Source organism: Zosterops lateralis (genome assembly GCF_965231275.1).
Source record: "Zosterops lateralis genome assembly, chromosome: 31".
Classification (NCBI taxonomy): Eukaryota; Metazoa; Chordata; class Aves; order Passeriformes; family Zosteropidae; genus Zosterops; species Zosterops lateralis.
Window position 1 is genome coordinate 1,210,002 of NC_139791.1, and position 15,293 is coordinate 1,225,294.

Sequence of the window (15,293 nt, forward strand, 5' to 3'; positions counted from 1 at the left end):
CAAAATTTCAGATTTTTCCAACCAAAATTCCCTTTTTTTCCAAGAAATTTCCTCTTTTCCTCCAAAATTCCCATTTTTCACCCAAAATCTCAATTTTTTACCCCCAAATTCCCAATTTTCCAAGAAAATTCCATTTTTTCACCTAAAAATCCCATTTTCTACCCAAATTCCCAATTTTCCACCCAAAATTTTTAATTTTCCACAAAAATTCCCGGTTTTTTCACCCAAATTCCCTTTTTTTCACCCAAAACTTCCTTATTTTCCAAGGAAATTCCCAATTCCCAGTTTTTACCCCAAATTTTATTTTTTTAAACCCAAATTTCCTGGTTTTTACCCAAAATTCCCTTTTTTACCCCCAAAAATTCTCAATTTCCCGCCCAAAATTTCTCAATTTTTCCGCCAGTTTCCATTTTTTCATCCAAAATTCCCGTTTTTCCCACCAAAATTCCAAATTTTCCATCCAAAGTCCTGATTTTTCACCCCAAAATTCCTGATTTTCCCAAAAAATTCATTTTTTACACCCAAAAATTTCTCATCTTTTATACCCCAAAAATTCCATTTTTTCCCCATAAGAATTTCAGTTTTCTGCTTAAAATTCAGATTTTACCCCAAAATTCCAAATTTCCCATAAAATTCCCAAATTCTCAAATTTCCCCCATTTTTTTGCCCACAAATCTCCCATTTTCCCCCCTAAAATCCCCTTTATTTCCCTGAAATTTTTCTCCTTTCTTTTTCCCCCAAAATCCCCTTTATTTTCACTCAAATTTTCTTCTTTATTTTTCCCCAAAGACCCCATTTTGTCCCCTAAAATCCCCAATATTATCCCTAATTTTTTTAATTTTTCTTCTCTATATCCCCATTTTTTATCAAAAAACTTTCTTTTCCCCAAAATCCCTTTATTTTCACTAAAATTTTCTCCTTTTTCCCTTTAAATTCCCCTTTATTTCCACTAAAACGTTCCCCTTTTTTCTTTTTTTTCCCCTTAAAATCCCCTTCATTTTCACTCAAATTTTCCCCATATTTTCCCTTTATAAAATCACCATTTTTTCACCCAAAACTCTGTAATTTTTTTCCCCAAAAGTCCTTTTTCTCCCTTTTTTCCCTTTATTCCCCCTTTTTCCCTATTTCCCCTCTTTTTTTCCTTTTAAAATCCTGTTTATTTTCTCTAAAATCTTCCCCTTTTTTCTCCTTTTTTCCCCTTAAATTCCCCTTTATTTTCACTCAAATTTTCTCCTTATTTTCACCCCCAAAATCCCCATTTTTTCCTCTTAAAATTCTCTTCATTTTCACTAAAATTTTCTCCTTTATTTTTCTCGAAATCTCCCATTTTTTCTTCCCCATAATTCCCCATAATATTTTTCCTAAAATCCTTTATTTTTCACTCTAACATCCCCATTTTTTTACCCAAACCCCTCTAATTTTTATCCCCAAAATCCCTTTTCTTTCCCCCCTTTTCCCATTAAAATTCCCGCTATTTTCACTAAAATTTTCCTCTTTTTCCCCCAAAATTCCAATTTTTTCCTCTCCTAAAATCCCCATTATTTTACCCAAAACTCTCTATATTTTCCCTTTTTTCCCCTTTTTTCCTCCTTTTCCCCCTTTTTTCCCCCTTTTTTCCTCCATATTTTCCCCAAAAATTTCCCCATTTTTTCCCCCAAACCCCCCATATTTTCCCCTAAAATTCCCCTTTTTTTCCCCCAAAATCCCCATTTTTCCCCCTAAAATCCCTTTTATTCCCACTCAATTTTCCCCTATTTTTTCCCCAAAATCCCCATTTTTTCTTCCCCAAAATTCCCCATAATATTTTTCCTAAAATTCTTTATTTTCCTCTCTAAAATTCTCATTTTTTTTGACCCAAAACCTCTCTATTTTTTCCCTTTTTTCCACTTGATTCCTCTTTTTTTCCCCTTAAAATCCCCTTTATTTCCCCTTTTGCCCCCTAAAATTCCCTTTATTTCCACTCAAACTTCCCCCTTTTTTCTCCTTTTTTCCCCTTAAATCCCCTTTCATTCCCATCAAATTCCCCCTTTTTTCCCCCATATTTTCCCCTTTACCCCCTTTATTCTCCCTAAAATTTTCCCCTTTTTTCTCTATTTTTTCCCTTAAATTCCCTTTCACCCCCCCTCAAAATTTCCCCATTTTTTCCCCCCAAATCCCCATATTTTCCCCCTAAATTCCCCTTCATTCCCCCTCAAATTTTCCCCATTTTTTTTCCCCAAATCCCCATTTTTCCCCTTAATTTTCCCCAAAAATCCCCTTTTTTTTCCACAATATCTCTATATTTTCCCCAAAATCCCCTTTATTTTCACTCAAATTCTCTCCTTTATTTTTCCTCCAAAATCCCTTTTTTTGCCCTTAAATTCCCCTTTTAATTTCACTAAAATTTTCTGCTTTCTTTCCCTTAAATTTCCCATTATTTTCACTAAAGATTTTCTCTTTTTTTTCATCAAAATCCCCATTATTTTCTCCCCCAAATCCCCCGTATTTTCCCTAAAATTCTTAGTCTTCCTTTTCTAAAATCCCCGTTTTTCCACCCGAAACTCTAATTTTTTCCCCCTCAAAATCCCCTTTATTCCCCCTTTATTTCCCCTTAAATTCCCCCTCATTCCCCCTCAAATTCCCCCAATTTTTTGCTCACGAATCTCCCATTTCCCCCCCCTAAAATCCCCTTTATTTCCACTCAAATTTTCCTCCAGTTTTTCCCCAAAACTCCCATTTTTTCTCCCAAAATTCCCATTATTTTCTCCCTAAAATCCTCAATATTTCCCTATTTTTATTTTATTTTTCCTCTCTAAAATCCTCATTTTTTTAAACCAAAATCTCCCTATTTTTCCCTTTTTCCCCCTTTTTTCCCCTTTTTCCCCATATTTTCCCCATATTTTCCCCTAAAATCCCCGTTTTTTCCCCTAAACCCCCATTTTCCCCCCTAAAATCCCCTTTATTTCCCTTAAAATTCTCTCCTTTATTTCTCCTCCAAAATCCCCTTTTTTTGCCCGTAAATTTCCCTTTTAATTTCACTAAAATTTTCTCTTTTTTTTTCTCCAAAATCCCCATTTTTCCCCCTTAAATTTCCTGTTACTTCCACTTAAATTTTCCTCCTTTTCACCTTAAAATCCCCTTTATTTCAACTAAAACTTCCTTTTTTTCCCTTAACTTTCACTAAAATTCCCCCCTTTTTTTCCCTTAAAATCCTCATTTTTCCCCCTTTTTCCCCATATTTTTCCCTCAAATTTCCCCCATTTTTCCTCAAAATCCCCATATTTTCCCCCTAAAATTTTCCCCTTTATTTCCCCTAAAACATTCCCCTATTTTTTTGCCCAAATTCCCATTTTTTCCCCCTAAAATCCTTATTCTTTTTCTCTAACATCCCCAATATTTTCCCTAAATTTTTCTCTTTTTCTTTTCTAAATTCTCAAATTTTTTACCAAAAAAATTCGCTTTTTTTCCCATAAAATCCCCATTATTCCCCTCATTTTCCCCCCATATTTCCCCCCTAATTTCCCCAATGTTTTCCCGAGAGTCCCGTTTCCGTGTCCTGACCTGTGGCCGCGGTGCCAGCCGGGGTCTCTCGCAGACCCTGCACAGGACGGTGGGGGAGGGGTTGATGAAGGTGCAGCTTCGGCACCTCCAAACCCGCCCCTCCCCCACCCCAGGGGGGGCGGGGTCACCTGGGGGGAGGGGAATAAAGAACACAAAATTAACATTTTTTACCCCCAAAAAATTCTCCAATTTTAAACGAAATTTTCATTTTTTACACCAAAAAAATTCACATTTTTTACGCCCAAAATTCCCATTTTTTACACCAAAAAACCCCATGTTTTCCAAAAAAAATTCCATTTTTTTCCAAAACATTTCCATTTTTTTCCAATCAAAATTCCCATTTTTTTTTACCCAAAAATTCCCAATTTTTTTACCCCAAATTTCCCATTTTTACCCAAAATTCCCGATTTTCCAAGACAATCCCCAATTTTTTCCACCAGTTTCCATTTTTTTCCCACAAAATTCCCATTTTTTCCCCAAAATTCCCAGTTCTTCACACAAAAAATTTCCGAATTTTTAACAAAATTTTCAATTTTTACACCAAAAATTTCCCGTATTTTACACCAAAAATTCCCATTTTTTTTCTACTCCAAAATCCCACTTTTTTCCCCAAAAAATTCCATTTTTTTCCACCCAAAATTCCCATTTTTTACCCAAAATTCACAATTTTTCCAACCAAATTTCGTGAATTTCTCAAAAAATTTCCATTTTTTATGCCCAAAATTCTCATTTTTTTACACCCCAAAATTTCCCCTTTTCTTTCCATAAAAATTTCTTATTTTTCCATCCAAAATTCCCATTTACCCAAAAATTCCCGATTTTCCAAGGAAATTCCTAATTTTTCCACCAGTTTTCATTTCTTTACCCAAATTCCCAATTTTTCACCCCAAAATTCCTGATTTTCTCAAAAATTTCTATTTTTTACAAACAAAATTTCCATTTCTACACCCAAAATTCCCCCTTTTCCCCACCAAAATTTCTGATTTTTCCACCCAAAATTCCCTTTTTTTTCTAGAAAATTCTCTTTTTTTCCCAAAAATTCCCTTTTTTCACCCAAAAATTCCCTTTTCTCTCCCATAAAAATTCCTGATTTTTCCACCCAAAAATCCCTTTTTTCTCAAAAAAGAATCCATTTTTTTTACTATCAAAATTTCCAAATTTCTGCCCAAAATTCCCATTTTTCACCCAAAAATTCATTTTTTCCTGAAAATTTCCATTTTTTACACCCCAAAATTCCCTTTTTTCCCCATCAAAATTTCCAATTTTCTGCCCAAAAATTCCCAATTTTTCACCCAAAATTCTCTTTTTTCTGAAAATTTTAATTTTTTACGCCCCAAAATTCCCTTTTTTTCCAAAAAATTTCCATTTTTTCCCTCAAAATTCCCATTTTTTACCCAAAAATTCCTGATTTTTCACCCAAAAATTGCCCTTTTTTCTGCCATAAAAATTTCTGATTTTTCCACCCAAATTCCCCATTTTTTACCCAAAACTCCCGCCTTTCCAAGGAAATTCCCAATTTTTCCACTGGTTTCCATTTCTTCACCCAAAATTCCCATTTTTTACCCAAAATTCCCAGTTCTTCACTCCAAAAAATTCCTGAATTTTTAACAAAATTTTCAGGTTTTATACCAAAAATTTCCCATTTTTTACGCCCAAAATTCCCATTTTTTCCACTCCAAAATCCCACTTTTTTCCAAAAAATTTCCATTTTTTTCCAATCAAAATTCCCATTTTTTACCCCAAAATTGCCTATTGCCTTTTTTTTTCTGAAAATTACCGATTTTTTTACACCCAAAATTCCCTTTCTTTCCCATGAAAATTTTAGATTTTTTCAACCAAAATTCTCTTTTTTTTCAAAAAAAATTCATTTTTTTTTACCCCCAAAATTCTCATTTTTTACCCAAAAAATTCCCAATTTTTCACGCCAAAATTCCTGATTTTCTCGAAAATGTCACTTTTTTACACCAAAAATGTCCCATTTTTTACACCCAAAAATCCCATTTTTTAAAAAAAATCCCCATTTTTTACCCAAAATTCCCAATTTTTCCAACCAAATTTCCTGACTTTCCCAAAATTCCCCAAAATCCCCCCAAAAATCACCCAAAATTTCACCCAAAAATTCCCAAAAATTCCCCCAAAAATTCCCTTTAAAAATCCCATTTTTTGCCCTCAAAAATGCCCTTTTTTCCCAAAAATTCCCATTTTTTCCCCCAAATTTCCCATTTCCCTCCCCAAAACCCCCCAAAATTCCCCCGAAATTCCCCAAAAATCCCCCAAAAATTCACCCAAAAATTCCCCAAAATCCCCCCAAAAATTCCCCAAAATTTCCCTTTAAAAAACCAATTTTTTCCCTTCAAAAATCCCAATTTCTACCCCCCAAATTCCCATTTTTTTTCCCCAAAAAATTCCCTTTTCTCCCCCCAAAATCCCAAATTTTCCCCCCAATTTCCTATTTCCCTCCCCAAAGCCCCCAAAATTCCCCCAAATTTCTCTTTAAAAACCCATTTCCCCCCAAATCCCCTTTTTTCCCCAAAAAATTCCCATTTTTTCCCCAAAAATCCCAATTTTTTTCCCCAAAATTCCCAATTTTCCCCCAATATTCCCATTTCCCTCCCCAATCCCCCAAATATTCCCCAAATTTAGCCCAAAAATGCCCCAAAAATTCACCAAAATTCCCCCAAATCCCCCCAAATTTTCCTTTTAAAAATCCCATTTTTTCCTTAAAATCCGCTTTGTACCTCAAATTTCCCATTTCTCTCCCAAATTTCCCATTTCCCTCCCCAAACCCCCCAAAAATTCCCTGAAATTCCCCCCAAATTTCCCCAAAAATCCCCCAAAATTTCCCCCCAAATCCCCCAAAAATCCCGTTCTAGCGCCCCCTACCGGCCGGGAGGAGCTGCTCGGGCACCGCGTCCGACGCCAGCGGCCACTGGGGGGCGCCAAACACACCAGTATGGACCAGTATAGACCAGTATAGACCAGTATAAACCAATATAAACCAGTAAAACCGCTTTGGAGCCTCCCAGTCCCCTCCCAGTGCCCTCCCAGTATAAACCAGTTTAAACCAGTTAAAAACACTGAAAACCAGGAGAAACCAGTATAAACCAGTATAAACCGATATAAACCAATGTAAACCAGTTTGGACCCTCCCAGTGCCCTCCCAGTCCCCTCCCAGTATAAACCAGTTTAAAACATTGAAAACCAGTATAAACCAGTATAAGCCAATATAAACCAGTCCAAACCAGTATAAACCAATATAAACCAATGTAAACCAATAGAAACAAATATAAACCAATATAAACCAGTATAAACCAGTTTAAACCAGTTTAAAGCAGTAAAACCAGTTTGGATCCTCCCATTGCTCCTCCCAGACCCCTCCCAGTATAAACCAGTTTAAATCAGTTAAAACCAGTATAAACCAATATAAACCAGTATAAACCAATATAAACCAGTAAAACCAGATTGGACCCTCCCAGTCCCCTCCCAGTATAAACCAGTTTAGAAACATTGAAAACCAGTGTAAGCCAATATAAACCAATAGAAACCAGTACAAACCAGTACAAACCAGTATAAACCAGTCTCACCTCGTCCTCTCCCAGTAAAATTTGGGTGAAGAACTGGGGATTTGGGTGTTGGTTCTGTTGGGGGAAAAAGGGTCAGACGTCCCAGTATAGACCAGTATAGACCAGTATAGACCAGTATAGACCAGTATAAACCAGTATAGACCTGTATAGACCAGTATAGACCAGTATCAAAATCACCAATTTTTTTCCCATTTTTGGCCCTTTTCATGCCCCAAAATCCCCCGAAATGGCCCCAAATCCCCCCCCAGTCCAAACCAGTTTGTCCCAGTGCCCTCCCAGTATAAACCAGTAACCCCCTTTTAACCCTTTTTTCCCCATTTTTAACCCTTTACTTGCCATTTTTTCACCATTTTTCACCATTTTTTGCCTTTTTTTGCCCTTTTTCCCCATTTTTCCCCTCCCAGTATAAACCAGTAGCTCCCAGTCCATCCCAGTATAAACCAGTAACCCCAAACTCCTTTTAAACACTTTTTTCACCCTTTCTTCTTCATTTTTAACACTTTCTTTGCCATTTTTCAACATTTTTTACCATTTTTTTCACCGTTCTTCGCTGTTTTTCCCCATTTTCCGCCTCCCAGTATAAACCAGTTTGCCCCAGTTCCCTCCCAGTATAAACCAGTAACCCCAAACCCCAATTTCCCCATTTTTAACCCTTTCTTTCCCATTTTTAACCCTTTATTTGCCTTTTTTGGGCATTTTTTGCCATTTTTTGCCATTTTTTCCCCATTTTTTGCCTCCCAGTATAAACCAGTAACTCCCAGTCTCCTCCCAGTATAAACCAGTGACCCCAAACCCCCTTTTAACCCTCTAGCTGCCATTTTAACTCTTTCTTTGCCATTTTCCCCATTTTCCCCATAATTTCCCCAATTTTTCACCGTTTTATGTCATTTTTTCATCGTTTTTCCCCATTTTTTCGCCTCCCATCCCCTCCCAGTATACACCAGTATAAACCAGTATAAAACTCACCCCCATGAGCATCTGCAGCTCGTGCCTGAGCACCAGGACATCAGCAGTGACCGCGGCCACCCGGGGGGGGAGGGGCCCCTGGGGGGGGGAGGGGAAGCTCAGCCCCTCCCCCGACTCCTCCGTGTAACCCAAGAGCTTCAGCACGGCCCGGCCCCCCTGCGGGACTGGGGGTTACTGGTTTGGACTGGGAGGGGACTGGGAGGGGCTTTGGGGGCGTTGGGGAAAAAATTCGGGGCATTTTGGGCAAAATTTGGCATTTAAAAGGGTTAAAAATGGGGATTAAAGGGTTAAAATGGGGATTAAAGGGTTAAAAATGGGGATTAAATGGTTAAAATGGGGATTAAAGGGTTAAAATGGGGATTAAAGGGTTAAAAATGGGGGAAATGGGGTTTGGGGTCATTGGTTTGTACTGGGAGTTACTGGTTTATACTGGGAGGGACTGGGAGGGGGTTGGGGGCATTGGGGGGAAATTTACGGGGATTTGGAGAAAATTAAAGGGTTAAAATTGGGGAAAAATGGCATAAAGGGTTAAAAATGGGGATTAAAGGGTTAAAATGGGGGAAATGGGAGTTTGGGGTTACTGGTTTATACTGGGAGGGGACTGGGCTTAACTGGTTTATACTGGGAGGGGAATGGGGGTTACTGGTTTATACTGGGAGGGGACTGGGGGTTACTGGTTTATACTGGGATGGGACTGGAAGTTACTGGTTTATGCTGGGATGGGACTAGGAGTTACTGGTTTATACTGGGAGGGACTGGGGGTGACTGGGGGGAAATTTGGGGGGATTTGGGGCAAATATGGGGCTTGAAATGAGTTAAAAATGGGGAAAAAAGGGTTAAAAATGGGGGTTTGGGGTTACCGGTTTATACTGGGAGGGGACTGGGAGTTACTGGTTTGTATTGGGAGGGAACTGGGACAAACTGGTTTGGACTGGGAGGGGGTTTTGGGGCGATTTCAGGGCTCTAAATGGGTCAAAAATGGGGAAAAATTTGGTCATTTTGATCCGGGGAGGGAAGAAATGGGCGGGGCCTGAGGCGGGTGGGCGGGGCTTGAAGGGGAGTGGGCGGGGCTTGGGACTGCTGATTGACAGAAGGGGCAGGGCTGAGCGGGAGCGGGCGGAGCTTCTAGACAGTAGTAAATAGGAAAGGGGGCATGGCTTGGAGAAAAGGAGGCGTGGTTTAAGGGAGTGGGCGGGGCCAGGGAGGCAGTTGGGGATTCTGAGGGGAAAATATTGGGGGAAAAAAGGAATTTTGGGATTTAAAAATGGGGATTTTTTGGGGAAAAAAATGGGGATTTTTCTGGGGGGAAATAATTGGGATTTGGGGAAAAAATTTAATTGGGATTTTGGAGGAAAAAATTGGGATTTTTTGGGGAGAAATAATGGGGATTTTTTAGGGAAAAACTGGGAATTTTTTGGGGAAAAAATTGGGATTTTAGGGAAAAAATCGGATTTTTTGGGGGAAATAATGAGGATTTTGAGGAAAGAAAAAGGTGATTTTGGGGTAAAAAATGGGGATTTTGGGGTAAGTGAATCTAGAAATTTTGGGAGAAAAATTAGGATTTTTGGGGTAAAAAAAATTAATTTTGGTTTTTTAGCAAAATTTGGGGTTCCCAAGGAATTTTTGGGTTGTTTGATGAGAATAAAATAATGATTTTTGGTGTAAAAAATTCAGATTTTTGGCAAAAAACCCCAAATTTTTTCTCAAAAAAAGCCAGAAAAGTGGAATTTTTTTTGGGACAAAAGCTGATTTTTTTGGGAGAAAAAAAAACCAAAATAAGGGAAACAAAAAGGATTTTGGGGAAAATATTGGGGATTTTAGGGGAAAAAAAGAGATTTTGGGGCTAAAAATTGGGGATTTTTAGGGTAAAAATTGGGATTTTTGGGGCTCAAATTTGGGGATTTTGGGGTTAAAAAAAGTGGATTTTTAGGTGAAAAAACCAGGATTTTTAGGGAAAAGAAAGAATTTTGGGATTTTTAGCAAAAGTTGGGGATTTTTGAGTTTTTTGATGAGGCTAAAAAGTGACTTTTTGGAGTTAAAAAATCGGAATTTGGGTAAAAAACCCCCAATTTTTCCCAAAAAAAGCAGGAAAAATGGAATTTTTTTGGGAAAAAGAGAATTTTTGCATATTTTGTGATTTTTTTAGGGAATTCTCACCTGGATGGCGCCGACAGTGGATTTGAAGACGGGATTCCCAAACCTGACCCCCCTCCAGTGCCGGGGCGGGCGAGGGCTCAACAAATTCCTCCCATATTTCTCCAGGATGTTCAGGGCCGTCCTCAGAGCCTCCAGCCCATGGGGGAGACCTTCAGGGTTCTGAAAGATAAAAAAATTCAGAAATTTTGGGATTAAACAAAAAAAATTTGGTGAAAATCGGTGAAAATTTGGCAAAAATCGACTAAAAATTGGGGGAAATTTGAGGAAAAATCGGCAAAAAAGCCAAAAAAAACCCCACCAAAAAAACAGGAAAAAAAATTAAATGGAATTTTTTGGGGTTTTGGGAATTTGGGAAGTGGAAAAGTTTGGGCTGAACCAAATTCTCAGAATTAAAAATAAAAAATCTGGTGAAAATTGGGGAAAATTTGGCGAAAATTGACCAAAAATTGCGTGAAAAATGCACCAAAACCGGGGTCAAATTTGCATAAATTTGAATAAAGTAAGGAGAGAATTTACATGAAGGATCAAAAGAAATTCTGGGGTTTGGGATGCTCCAAAAATTCCTGAAAAATCCCCACAAAATTTGGTAAAAATGTGACAAAACCAGTGAAATTTGCATTAAATTTGCATAAATTTTGCATAAAATTGCATAAAATTAAAGGGAATTTTGGACTTTGGTGGTTCCTGAAAACTGGGATATCGTAAAAATTTGAATGCCCCAAAAATTCTTGAAAATTTCAAAAAATTAGGTTAAAAACCGAAAAAAATGTGAAATTTGCATAAAATTTGCATAGAATTTGCATAAATTAACATTAAATTGGGACAAAATGGGGGGAAAATCAAGGAAAAATTCAAGTTTTGAGCCTCAGAGTCTCCAGTCCATGGGGGAGACCTTCAGAGTTCTGGGAAAGGAAAAAAAATCAGAAATTTTGGGATAAACCAAAAAATAATTGGTGAATATCGGGGAAAATTTGGCGAAAATCGACCAAAAATTGCGCGAAAAATGCGGCAAAAAAATGTTCGGATTTGCATAAATTTTGAATAAATTAATTGAGAATTTATATGAAGGATCAAAGAAAATTCTGGGGTTTGGGAGGCCCCAAAATTCATCAAAAATTCCAAAGGAATTTCAACAAAATTTGGTGAAAATGTGACAAAAAAGGGTGAAATTTGCATAAAAATTGGATAAATTTGCATAGATTTTGCATAAATTTAAAAATACTTTTAATATACACAAAAATCACAAAAATAAATCAGAAAAAAAAGAATTCCCAGAAAATCCCCAAAAAATCTCCAAAAATCACCAAAAAATCCTCAAAAATTTTCAAAAAATCCCCCCAAAAAATCACCCAAAAAGAATCATAAAAAATTCCCCAAAATCTCCAAAAAAACCCAAAAATCCTCATAAAATTTCCCCCCAAAATTCCTCCAAAATTCTCCAAAACCACAAAAAATCTCTCAAAACTCACCAAAAAAAATCCTGAAAAAAATCATGAAAATTTACAGAAATATCAAAGAAAAAATTGGAAAAAAATCCTAAAAGATCCAAAAAAAATTTTTAAATTAAAAAACAAACAAACAAACAAAAAAAAGCCCCAAAAATCCTAAAAATTTTCCCCCTCAAAAAATCACAAAAACATCAACAAAAAATCCCCAAAAAATCGGGGGAAAAAAAAAATCAGAAAAAAATTTGAAAAATCCTCAAAAAATCCCCCCAAAATCCCCTAAAATATTCCAAAAAATAATAATTTAAAAAAAAAATTTAAAAATCACCAAAAAATCACAAAAAATTTGTTAAAAAATCACCGAAAAATTGTAAAAAATTTGCAAAAAAATCGGAAAAAAATTGAAAAAAAATTCTAAAAATCCTCAAAAAATCCCCAAAAGTTCCGAAAAAAATGTCCTAAAATATCCTCAAAAATCACAAAAAAGATCACAAAAAAATCATTAAAAATCACAAAAAAAGATCACAAAAAAAATCACAAAAAATTGGAATAAAATTGAAAAAAAAAAAATCGGAAAAAAAACCACACCACCTTATTTTTTCCTCATTTTTTTTCCCAAAATCCCACTTTTCTTACCCATTCTAAATTGTCTTTTAGGAGCTTTTTAACCTCCATAAATTTAATTTTTTGTGTTGGTTCCATTGGCAGCAGCAGCAGCGGCCGCAGCTTGGGGGGTTCAGTCTCCAAAACAATCCACAAAAAATCCCCCAAAAAATCCTGAAAAAAATCCTCAAAAATCACCAAAAAATCAGAAAAAATCAGGAAAAAAACCCAGAAAAAATCTTCAAAAAATCCCCCAAAAATAAAAAAAAAATCCTGAAAATATTACTTAAAATATTCTAAAACATCACAAAAAATCATTAAAAAAATCACAAAAAAATCATTAAAAAATCACAAAACCATCACTGAAAAAATGGGGAAAAAATTGCCAAAAAAATCAGAAAAAATCGGAAAAAATTTGAAAAAAATTCGGAAAAAATAAAAAAAAATTCCCTTTTTTTCCCCCATTTTTTTGCCCAATTTCCCGTGTTTCTTACCCATTCTAAATTGTCCTTTAGGAGCTTTTTGACCTCGATAAATCTGATTTTTTGTGTTGGTTCCAGGGGCAGCAGCAGCAGCGGCCGCAGCTCGGGGGGTTCGGGCTCCGCCGGGTTCTGGATCAGGGCCCCCTCCAGGGACTCCCGCAGCTCCTGGGGAGGGAAAAATCAAATTTTGGGAAAAATTGGGGAGATTTTGGGGGGTTGGGGGAATTTGGAGGGTTTTGGGGGTGGGGTGGGGATTTTTTAGTGATTTTTTTTGGATTTTTTGTCATTTTTTCAGATTTTGGGTGATTTTTAAAGTGATTTTTTGGTGATTTTTTGAGTGATTTCTGTGTGAGGTTTTGGTGATTTCTTGGGGTTTTTCAGGGATTTTTTTGTGATTTTTTTGATTTTTTGGAGATTTTTGAGGTTTTTTTCTGGTGATTTTTGAGTGAGTTTTTGGTGATTCTTTAGTGATTTTGGGGGGATTTTTTGGTGATTTTTTGGAATTTTTTAGTGACTTTTCTGGCCTTTTTTGGGATTTTTTGGTGATTTTGCTTGGATTTTTTGGTGGTTCTTGAGTGATTTTTTCTGGATTTTTGGGGGATTTTTCGGTGAATTTTGGATGATTTTCTGGTGATTTTTGAGTGATTTTTTTTTTTTGGAGGTTTTTGATTTTGGGGGGATTTTTTTGGGATTTTTGGAGGGTTTTTTTTGGATTTTGGGGGATTTTTTTGGGTGATTTTTGGGTGAGTTTTTAGTGATTTTTTAGGTGACTTTTTTGTGAGTGTTGAGGGATTTTTTGTGATTTTTTTTGTGATTTTTTGGTAAATTTTTGGGATTTTTTTGGTGATTTTTGGGTGCTTTTTTGGGGTTTTCTGGGGATTTTTTGGTGGGTTTTTTGTGATTTTTTGCGCTATTTTTGGTGGGTTTTGAGTGATTTTTTTGTGATTTCTTTGGGTGATTTTTTGGTGATTTTTTTGTGATTGTTGGTTGATTTATGAAAAATTTTTGGAGGGATTTTTTTGTGATTTTTTGGTGGGTTTTTTAGGTGATTTTTTGGATTTTTTTTTTTTTTTTTTGGTGTGTGTGTGTGTGATTTTTGGGGGATTTTTTCTGATTTTTTTGGAGATTTTTGGGATTCTTTTGTATTTTTAAATTATTTTTGGGATTATTTGTGATTTTTTTGGTGATATTTTCAGGATTTTTTTTTCTGGATTTTTTTGGGAAAATTTTCAGGATTTTTTGGGGGTTTTTTTGGAAAAATTTGGGGAATTTCGGGGATTTTGGGAAAAATTGGGGGGTGGGGGTGGTTTTTGTGGGGATTTTTTTGAATTTTAGGAGGATTTTGGATGATTTGGGGGTTTTGGCATCAGCTGGAGAAAGAAATTTGGGGAATTTTGGGAAAATTGGGGGAAATTTCAGGGAAATTTTTGGATTTTGGGGTAATTTTGGGGGGAATTTTGTAGGATTTTGAGCAGAATTTTGGGGGAAATTTTGTGAATTTTGGGGAAATTATGGGGGATTTGGGGGGAAATTTTGTGGACTTTTGGGGGGATTTGGGGGGGAATTTTGGGGGATTTTTGGGAGATTTTGGGGATTTTGGGGTTATTTTGGGGGATTTTGGGGGGATTTCTTTGGGATTTTTGGGGAGATTTTGGGGTTTAAAAGAGGCTCACCTGGAGGGACCCCAAATCTGGGGGGTCTTTGGGAAGGTCTGGCATCACCTAGGGGGGAGAAAAGAGAGATTTTGGGGAAATTCGAGGAGATTTTAGGGATTTTTTTGGGAAATCTGAAAATCTGGGGTCACCTGGGACCCCCAAATTGGGGATTAGGGAGCAATTTTGGGGCATCTCCGGGCGGATTTTGAGTGAAATTTGGGGGATTTCAGTCTGCGGCTTCTTAACCCTCAAATCCGTGAGGATTTTTGAGTTGTTTGGGGGAGTTTTTAGACTCAATTCGGAGGGTCCGGAAGTGTTTTCTGGGCTTAAGGAGCCCCAAATTTGGGTTCATTTTGACGGGGGGTCTCTGCGTGAGTTTGAGGCTGCGGCGCCCTTTAACCGCCCCCAAATTCGGGAGTTTTTTTGGGGCTTTTTCGGGTCTTTCGGGGTGTTTTTTTTGATCTTCACCCGCCCAGTTTTGAGGCGAGGTCTCCTCTCCTCCCCTTCCCCCCGTGGTTACCTCAGGGAGCGGCGGCGGCTCAAAAATGGCGGCGCGTCCTGAGGGGGGAAAGTGGGCGCGGCTTCCCCATCGATGACGTCATCGCCGCCTCACCCAACAAGGCACTTCCCGCCTTTTATGCAAATTTGCGCGCGCCGGCTGAAACTGCGCGCTCCTATTGGTTGATTCAGTTCCCGCCTCTCCCCTTTGGCCACGCCCCTCTTAGGGCTGCCCTCACTCAATATGTCGCATCCCGCCTTTTATGCTAAAGGACGCGCGCACGCTGAAGCCGCGCTCTTCTATTGGTTGATTCCGTTCCCGCCTCTCCCCCTATGGCCACGCCCCCTGAGGGCTGCCCTCAC

General features: G+C 37.5%; 1 protein-coding gene across 1 annotated transcript; it reads right to left on the reverse strand.

Annotated features, from left to right (window-relative positions):
- Window positions 1–6,409: 6,409 nt before the first annotated feature.
- Window positions 6,410–15,021, reverse strand: LOC310920736 (E3 ubiquitin-protein ligase RNF31-like; the record flags this gene model as incomplete). The annotated part of the gene is made up of 7 exons (XM_083880795.1): window positions 14,953–15,021; window positions 14,451–14,498; window positions 12,790–12,942; window positions 10,248–10,406; window positions 8,091–8,246; window positions 7,125–7,178; window positions 6,410–6,469 (listed from the first exon to the last, which is right to left on the reverse strand). The coding sequence occupies exons 2-7, from the start codon at window positions 14,493–14,495 to the stop codon at window positions 6,410–6,412; spliced, it is 627 nt and encodes a 208-aa protein (XP_083736921.1). The 5' UTR covers window positions 14,496–14,498; window positions 14,953–15,021.
- Window positions 15,022–15,293: the final 272 nt, after the last annotated feature.